Source organism: Thalia democratica, chromosome 3 (assembly GCF_965202585.1).
Source record: "Thalia democratica chromosome 3, ktThaDemo2.hap1.1, whole genome shotgun sequence".
Taxonomy (NCBI): Eukaryota; Metazoa; Chordata; class Thaliacea; order Salpida; family Salpidae; genus Thalia; species Thalia democratica.
This window is the reverse complement of record NC_139167.1, coordinates 38,108,833-38,118,351: the sequence shown is the minus strand read 5'-3', so window position 1 is coordinate 38,118,351 and position 9,519 is coordinate 38,108,833. Positions and strand designations below refer to the sequence as shown.

General features: G+C 26.5%; 1 protein-coding gene across 2 annotated transcripts; it reads right to left on the bottom strand.

Annotated features, from left to right (window-relative positions):
- Nucleotides 1–1,931: 1,931 nt before the first annotated feature.
- LOC145831732 (uncharacterized) lies at nt 1,932–9,215 on the bottom strand. Of its 2 annotated transcripts, none has more exons than XM_082939048.1 (9): nt 9,094–9,215; nt 8,784–8,877; nt 6,864–7,115; nt 6,613–6,698; nt 6,091–6,251; nt 5,311–5,482; nt 4,541–4,797; nt 3,928–4,007; nt 1,932–3,016 (listed from the first exon to the last, which is right to left on the bottom strand). In XM_082939048.1, the coding sequence occupies exons 1-9, from the start codon at nt 9,176–9,178 to the stop codon at nt 2,869–2,871; spliced, it is 1,335 nt and encodes a 444-aa protein (XP_082795174.1). In that variant the 5' UTR covers nt 9,179–9,215; the 3' UTR covers nt 1,932–2,868. The 2 variants fall into 2 exon arrangements, with proteins under 2 accessions (XP_082795174.1, XP_082795175.1); XM_082939049.1 differs by having other exon boundaries at nt 2,879–3,016; nt 3,921–4,007.
- Nucleotides 9,216–9,519: the final 304 nt, after the last annotated feature.

Genomic DNA, 9,519 nt, shown 5'->3' with positions numbered 1-9,519 from the left:
AAAAATCATAGCTTTTTCAATTATTTTTATTCAACTAACAAAAACCCTTTTTCAAAATAAACACTATTTATTATCTTTGAAATCCACTAAAGCATTATTTAAACTTAAACACTTACTTTTTCTTGTAGCTGTCAGTTTATCGAAAAAAGACCTTTAACGTTTATAGATTTAATCATGTAAAATAAAAGCACTAGGAGGTTATGAAGAGAAAAATAGTTAAAACATTAGAACAATTAATTTTCAAAGTTCTTTGCACTTCGATTATATAATTTAAAATTTAGGCTTGTTAAAACATAGAAACTGTTGTTATAATTACTTTGTTGTGTATAGCAAACCAAAAAAAATTGGATTATGAAAGTTAAATTGTACAAAAAATAAAGTACTGAGCAAGAAACTTAATTTAAATAAAAATTAAGAAAAGCTAAAAAAATTGTTTAATATCATAATTTAGATCTTAATCTATTTTTACTGATTTTAAAACATATTTAGTTTGAGCTTAAAGCTAAGTTTCTGACTATCTATGTTTTTTAAATATTATTCAAAAAATAAAATCTTATTGTCACTAAATGAAATTAATAAAGAGTTATATTAAGTTTAGAGTAAATTCAGTTACTTAATTCATACAATACTTTCTCGTTGTTTTGTTTATTTTAGAAATGACGTTAACAGTGAAAATAGTATGTCACAGCATAATGTATATGTTTTTAGTATGTGTTTTTTTTTTAAACTATGTTAATGAAAAAAAAATTGTATGTTAGTATGGATATTTATATAGTTAAGTAAAAAATTTAACTGAATTGTTTTTTATCTTAATAAGTTTTTAAACATTAAAAGTTGTTACAACTAAAAAGTATGGAAGATAATGTTGTATACTAAAGCTTGAAAAGTACAGTAGTATATCAACGTATAAAATTATATGTACACAAAAAAAGACATCACAATACCTTTAACGCAGTTAGCTTATTCTAAAATAAAAGTATGAGGCTAAAAAAATTAAAGTTTAATTTTTTTTAATCAAATGTTTTTCATTTAGTAGTTGTAGCTAGTAAAGTTTTTTAACTCAATAAAAATTTAAAGAACGTTCTATTTAAAAAATTAAACTATAAAAGCTTTATTCTACCTTTTCTAAGTACTTTTCTAAAGTAATATAAGTATAAGGGTAAGTATGTATAACAAAAACTAAAAATCTAGAATAAACTTTTTAAAGATCGAAATCATAACAGTTCCTATTCTTGAAAATTTTAATTTATTTACTGAAAAAAAAACAACTATAGCTAAAAAACTATACTTTATCTGTGTTTTTTTAATGTACATAAAATAAATATTTTAATATTTAAAAAAAGTAATTTTCAATTTTAAAAACAAAAAACAAAGTTAGCTCAAAACTTCCTACAACTGTATTACATTAAAGACGGGTTAAATTTCAATTTTATTGCCTGCTTTTGTACAATGAACTTTACCTTATATATTTAGAGTATTTTAATTTTGTTGTTAAAATTTGTTTTTCGTTATTCAACAACTTAAAATTCTGTTTTCTCTTAAATTCTAAGTGCATAAAAAAGTACTCATTATATTTAGAATTAACCAAGTAAACGTTTTAAAGTACCTTAATGATTTATTCATCGAACTCTAAAAATTATAATTACTGTTATTTAGCTAAAATCTAATTAGATTATATGTCGTTAAGAAAACACATATATAACATTTAAAGTTAAAAGAAATAACTAACTAAAAACTGATTAAAAAATAACAAACTAAGTTTTTTTTTTTTTTAATTACTAGTTTTTCTAAACTTCTAGTTAGATTTTTACTTATTTTCCGCATCTTATTATTAAGAAGTGATGCTAAAAATATAAAATGTTTACCTAAGTAGATTTTTCTAAGCTAAATCTTTAAAGAAACTAAAGAAAATATGTATTACTTGACTTAATTCAGACAGCTCTTAATGCAATTAAAGGCAAAATTTAGGTATGAAAAAAATATTGTATGTATCTATACATCCGTTTTTAATTATTAAACAAGTGTAGTAAACTTGAAAAACTACTGATAGCTTTTTGTTAAATATTTTTAATTTGTAAATTACATTTTAATGAAAAGTTTTACTTTTTTTTTTTGCCTCACCTGTTTTATCAATATATTATTTTTACAGTTTTTTGCACTGATAACTACAAAATGCACTGAAGTTTTCGATATAAATAAAGTTTAGTTTAAAGAGAACAAACTTACAAAAGTAAATTAAGAATGAATGGTTTTAAAGTAGTCTGCCTTTTTCATATTAGAAATTGGACAGCTTTGAATAATTTTATTTATGTACAATAAAATTAGTTAAAAAACTGTAGAAAAAATCTTTCTCAAATCTTAAAAAAAAACAATTTATTCTATTTCAATAAATACTGAAATGTTTTAATAAAACAAAAGATCTCTGAACCTGTTGGTTTTGTTATTTTAAAGACTCGAGACAGCTTTTTTTCTATGGTTTTTTTAAACCAATTTTGTTGTAGGTAAAAATTAATTAAATAATAAAAATAAAAAATTTATACTTTGCTTCTAGCATAACTAAGTTTTAACTGTGATAAAACTAAGTATTAAAAAATCTAACGTACGTTTTTCAAAGTTTTCTCAACAACTTTTCTATACATTAAACTCTCAGCCTAAAAAGTTTTTGTGATGTTTGAGTATTAAGCCTGCTTTCAGCTGCTTTCTTTAGCATAAGTATATCTTAAAAGGCATTTTTACAACTAGCTACCTATTTTAAGTACTCGTACTTAGAAATTATAATTACTTATATTGTCTAAATTATCAACAGATAACATTTAAACCGTCAGAAAAAAGAAAAAAAATTCAAAAACAACTTGCAAGTAAGCAACGTCAAAAGCTACTATTTTTGTGGTCTTTCATTATACTTTTAATTTCCTGCATATTTGTAATGTCATTGATGTATTTGTCTTTCAGCAAAACTTCACAATCTTTATTGACAATATACCCGCTCCTTTCATCTTTGAGTAGGCAAGGTTGACTGAAAAGTGTTAAACATTGTTTAAAAGTAAGCAAAAACAAAAAAAAGATAAGATTTTTTTAGTCCAAGACGTACTTTTGATTTAAGTAACATTACAACAATTTTTGATATATTGATTAACAATTAAATAGTTTGATTTCCATTTACATGATGATTAAAGAAATTCTACTTTTTCAAATGTTTAAATACATACTCTTCTCCAGCTAATAGCATTTACGGGTTTTAAAGTTTTGCTGAAATTTATAAAAGGTTTCCTGTTTTTGTGTTTAAAAATTAAACTTTATGCTTCATACAACCATTACAAATAATACAAATAATTATTATATTTAATATATACTAAACATTTATTCTTTCATATGACGACAAGCCTTTTTTAATAAAATATTAACAAGTCTTTGAATTTTTTTTTATTCTATACTTGTTATTCTGATAAAACTTTAAAACTTGTGTTAGACTGACAAGAACACTTGACATTCAATAAAATTTAATACAACTTGATTTAATTTAAGTTGTATTGAAAATTTGAAATATTTCTAAATTACGTTTTTCACGTGCAATGTATACTTTACTGTTCCAAGACAAACTTTACCCTTTTTACGTCAAATAATAGCTATTATCTACTAATTTTTAATAAAACGTACCTTATTTTTTGGTAATTAATATATTTTAGAATAAATGTTTATGTTATAAGTCTATTATCTGTACTGATATAAAGCTTTTCTTTATTTGATTACATTCGTTAAGCAAAATATAATACTTTTTTTTTTCTTTTTTTTTATCTCTTCTCATTTACGAGATTCAGAGCGTACCTTATACGTGCACGTAGCTTTAAAACTATTACTATATCGATTACTATAGTTGAAGATGAAAGTAAAGCTATTCTACAACATGCTATGACACAAACCCCTTACATTTCTTCATGGTCTTCCCTACCGTTCCTCCAAACTTTTAAATCTTCCCCGTTCGACTCCTTGCTCTTTGTTTCGTTTTCCTTTGTGATTTTTAAACAGTTTAAGTAAAATTTTGCAAAACTAACTACTTTATATCTTAAAGTTTACTGACAAAAGTTCTCCTTAATTCCATGTTGATTTAGATATTTAACTTCAGTAGTGTAAAAAAAGAAATTTAGGACAAAATATTTTTGTAAATTCTGGTTGAGTCGAAAGTGAATTAAACAAAGAGTTTATCTTAGAATTAAAGTTTTTTTTTTCAATTTTAACATATATTAAAATTTTCAATCAAAGTTTTAGTTGATACCAAATGTTTGTCTAATCTTGATAACATTTTTCTTTTTTACATCTAAGTTTTTTTTTAATTTTGTAAAAAACCTCCAAATGACTTTTACTATTGGCTTATTGATAAAAATAAAGCTTTAGAATCAAAGCTATAACTGTTACAGGTTGTTTTCTTTTATTTTATTGCTTGGATTAAGTTTAACAAACAATAAATCGAATCACTGCTAAGCTTCAACTTTATACAAAAACAACAGTCCAACAGTAAAACTACAACTACCAAGTTACCCACCAGATTGATGCACTTGCTCTGCTCGCTGCAAGGCGGTGCCTCGCTGCCGCTGCTCTTGTCCATCTTCACGAATATCTTGGGCACCGGCACGCTCTCCCTGCACGCGTTGCAAACCCCGAGCTTTTTGTGACACACGAAGTAGGAGAGCGCGGCGAGCAGAACGACCGAGACGACGGATATCAGGACGACCACCGCTTTCTTGAAGTCCAGACCCTTGCTTTCCAGCTCGCCCTCTCCAAGTGACGTTTCGTTTGCGTCTGAAGATCAGTTGTGTCGTTTTTATTATGCACGTTTTAAAACTATCAAGAATTTTTGTCAAGGGTAGTTATCTTTTTAGGTGTGAGAGTTTGTAGTTGTCTGTGAAGCGTACTTAAAAACCTCCTTCGTCTTTGAAGTTGTTAGTAATATTTAACCCTAAAAGTTTTTTAAATATTTAACAAATAAACTATCACAAAAACTAAAAACTTTAATTGATTTTTTTTGTTAAAAGATGCTCTCAAACAAGTTTAACTAACTAAAACTGCTTTAAATAAGTAATTATGTTGTTTTTAATTTTCAAATTAAAATTTTTTTTATGCTAATAAAAGTTTACAGATATTAGTAGTAAAATTTATCCTATCAAAAAAGCACGCATGCATTTTTGTTAATGGTTCAAATATGAAAAAATACAGAAACTAACTCGATACTATTTAGTAAACAGACAATGGCTCCTTATTTTGTTTTTGAAAGTTAAGATTTATTTTTGTAATAACTTTTTGAAACAGTCCTACCTGTAGTGAAGTTGACGTGTACCGTCAAAACATCTGAGGCGTTGCTCCAAATTTTTCTTCCAAACTCTTCCAAGTCCTTACAGTTTCTCATGAACGCTCTGTATTTCACAGTCTGCTCTCTTTCCACGTCGTGAACAACGTAAGTGTGCTTTTTTTCACCCTCATATATCGCCTGGAGATTAAAAATGGCAAATTTCAACAAAAAGGTACCTAATTTGTACGTTTATAAAAATGCTAAAAGAAAAAATACTGCTGAAATTAAAATTATTTCTCTGAATTCGTTTAAAGCAGGGTTTCCCAAAGTGGGCCAAATAGCCCCCTTGGGGGCCATAACAGATACTCAGGGGGCCATGAGCAGCAAAGGGTCCAAAGAGGGGGGGGGGGGGGCATAAGCAATAAAGGAGCTAAAGGGAGGCCATGAGATCATAATCTGAAACTTACACAAGATATTCTGGAGTTGTTGATGAAGAGCAAAAAAAAAAAAGGTTTTAAGTATTTTTAATGGTAGTTTTTAAGTAATCTTGGTGTAAGGGAGCCATAGCTTTTTGAATTTTTTTAAAGGGGGTCATTTGAAAAAAGTTAAAAAGTTTGGGAACCCCTGGTTTAAAGTATTTACAGTTTAGCCATCACATAGCAACTCTAAAATCTTCAATTAAATTTTTAAGAACAGCTTTAAAATACTTGATAAAAGAAGATAAACACAAGTTATAGAATGTTATAAGCTTTTAACTTTGGATATTTTTAAAACCTTCTAATAACAAAACAATGTTGTTTCCAAACCTCCCAAACATCGTTTTCCTTCCGTTCTATTTTGCAGCAAAGTTGTTGCGCGTAGTAGGCAGCGTGCACAGTTGGGTGTCCGAGGTCGTTGAAATCAACTTCCAATGAATGTTTGTTTTTCTTCGATTTCAGTCTCAAGAAAGGAGGTCTCACAAGGAACACTGTAAACAGAAGTTTTGTTATCATGTTCAACAAAGTTTAATAATAGAAAAGTTTAAACGATTCCTTTTAACTGTTGTTTATTCAGACTAAAGTACATACTTTGTTTATTTTCATTCATCTACAGTTGGTTGTTACACATCTTTTTTTTAATTATCTTCATTTACTTTAAATAAAACTAAAAGTGTTAAAATTTAAACTAAAACAACTTTATTAAAATCACAAGTTTACAAAAAAAATACTGCTAGCTAAAGTAGTAAAACTTAAGTTACGAGTTTGGTGTTACTTATCCGTTCTATTTCTAATTTCTAAGAACAAAATGAAAACTAAAATAAGTGCTTAGTTTATTTACTGAATACTAACTGAAATACTCTTCATCGTATATATAAACGTAAGTCCAGGCTGGGGAGAATTCAACTTCATAAGTGTCATACTCCGGAAACTCGTACCTAAGTTTAAATTAGATAAAAGCTAGATGTTTAAAACAAATTTTTAACATAAAATTTTTTTATTGAGATACTTCTAACTACCTTCACTGGTTAATTGAAAACTTTTAAAACTACTAACGTTAAACTCTTAACACTGTTAAATGCGTAAATTGCAAAGACACCAACCCTCCAAGTAAGGTACAGGTGCGATTTGTGTTTGTCATGGTCTTGTTTTCAAACTCGAACACTTGATAGAATTTTCCAGTGCAGTTGGTTGGGTAGAGCGTGAAAATGAAGGGCCACGAAAAATCGTCGATGAAGGAGACGGAGCAGAGGTTTCTGTCCTGGGGATTTTCCAGAGGGATCTGGTCGTCGGTGTAGTAGTACGCGCTTGCAGTGGGCTTCATCTTGTCTTCCCATACTTTTCTTGTTTCCAACCTATGGTGTGTGGAAAAAAGTTTTATACCATAGAAAAAGGTGGTATGTGTTTATCATTTGACTATAAAACTTTAAAAGTCAATTCTTAATGGTTGTCAATGTTACAAAATTCTTTTTTTTTATTCTTGTTTGGATTTTTAGAAATTGTTAGTTTTGTACTAATTATACTTTAACTTGTGTTATCTTGAAACTATTTAAGTCCAATTTAACTATATTGCTTAATTATGTAAAACTATAAGTAATTATATCTCTTTATTTTAATTGTAGTACATACTTTTAAATTTATAACTTTAACAAAATTAAATGATATCTTTCATGAGTTTTTAAAATTGTTTCTAAATATGACTTTTCAAGTTTACATTTTGTACATTTTTTTATTTTTGAGTTTTTTTGATGGTTTTGCATTTACGATTATAACTATTATGTTCTCAATTTTATCTTAAATACAAACGAAGAAACTAAACTTCCAGTTTTTAAAGATTTCTACTCAATAATAATATAAATAAACTTTTAGATAAAAATTCTTTTGATTTATATGCTTATTTTCTTGTTTAAGTTGAATAAAACGTTTTTCTGTAGTCTTTTGAAACAACTATTATATGCAGCAAAACTTACAATCAGTTTAAAGTACAATAAAAACATGTTATGCAATATACTGTAATTGGTTTGTAAGTTAAAATATCTGAAAAAGTTATTAGTACAGAAACCTTACTATAAGAAAAAAAATAGTAAAAGTTTATTGCTCTTTTAAAAATGTATAACTATAAAAAATATATCTTAAATTATACTAAATGAACGTCTCAAATTGTCATTTTATTTGTCTTAGATAACTGTTTTAAGTAAGGTAGACATTAGAAGTATTTTTTTGAAATGTTTTTGATTTTGAGCTAATTTTATTATGTTTAATATCAACAACTTGCATCATTTTAGATCTATTTTGCATTTTTCTAATTTAGAGCTTTTAGAAACGGTTCTTTTGCCTAAAAATAATTTGAACAATTGTAAACTACATAGCAATAAATACTCATAAAAAAGGAAAACAATTTAAAGATATACAAAACGACTAACGAATTCACATTATTTAAAAACTAAAAAGTATGTTACGTAAAAAAGAAAAGAGCTTAAAAAATTTGTAAAGATAAACTTAAGAGAATTTTTACACTTGAATAGATATACAACAACATAGGATTTTCTTAAATACATTGAAATAGACTAAAATTTTAAGTTAAGTCCTAGTTGTTTATTGATAATTAATTTAAGATAAAAATAGTGAGTAATTTATACTTAACTTAGCTTACTTTATTTTGCTAAACTGAGAATGTCTTGTTAAAATTAGGCAATGGAATTTGGTTTAATCTAATTGGCCTCAAAAAATAATAAACTATAAAAATCGTACAAAACTCGTGATAGTGGCAACCTAAATGTATAAATGAACTCACACGACTTTTTCTATATAATTTTTTAAGAAGTTCTTTATGTTACTAAAGAAAGTTATATTGTGTTAAAAAGTAGTTTAAAAAATATAAAACTTTGAAAGGAATGACAAAAAAAAATTCAAGCAAAATACTTTTTTAGTCAAATACTTTACTTTTTTACAGACGTTATAACATCAAAAAAAAAGTTTAGCGTTTTGTTTGTGTAGATCAAAAACTAAATTTTGAAACTAACATTAATAGTGGTTCGTCGGGTTCAGAGCAAGTATAGAATATATCAAATATGTCCCCATCACTGTACTGTATGTACTTGATTCTGTGGTTGTAGTCTGCAAAAACCAAAAACTTTAGACTGTCAGAAACTGCTTTAATTAATAAAACAAGTTTTTTTCTTACATATAAAAATACAAAGTTTTTTTTTGTTTTTGTAGAAATGATTTTAAAAAATAGTTAGAAGATCATGTTTAGCTCTTTAAAACTAAACTAGATTTTTTTTTTCTGAAAAGTAAAAAAATTTTACAAATTTACTAACAAAATATACTTACCAAAAGTTTTGTTTTCAAGTAGAGTTGTTTTGTAAGAAAGAATTGAAACCGGCATTAACAAAAACATCAGGTATAAAAGTTTCATTCTACCAGATTTTTAACTATTACTAAAAATTGCAAGCTAAATTTAGTAAAAAAATTTAATGCTTAAAACAAACAGCAATGCAAATAATTCATAAAACCCTTTAAAAGCTTTAAATTTTACCGTAAAAAAAATAGTCCTCTACATACAAATCAGCTTTCGATATTTTAGAGCTTAGTTCCTCTCATTTTAGCCTAAATAGTAAATTATAATTCGTGCGGCCAAAGATACAAGCATTTTTCAAATTAAGGTCATCAGTCAGAAGATCGAGCGAGCTTGACCTCAATCTCAAACGAACACTTGTTTTTCTACAATGAAATTCTTTGTGCTAGCGTAACTTTCCC

Excerpts from the sequence above, each read along its gene's own strand:
- LOC145831732 (XM_082939048.1), bottom strand. The coding sequence starts at position 9,178 with ATGAAACTTTTATACCTGATGTTTTTGTTAATGCCGGTTTCAATTCTT. Across the intron at positions 4,798-5,310 it reads ACACGTCAACTTCACTACAG|ACGCAAACGAAACGTCACTT; the intron begins GTAGGACTGTTT and ends ACTGATCTTCAG. Across the intron at positions 3,017-3,927 it reads AGGGAAGACCATGAAGAAAT|TCAACCTTGCCTACTCAAAG; the intron begins GTAAGGGGTTTG and ends AACACTTTTCAG.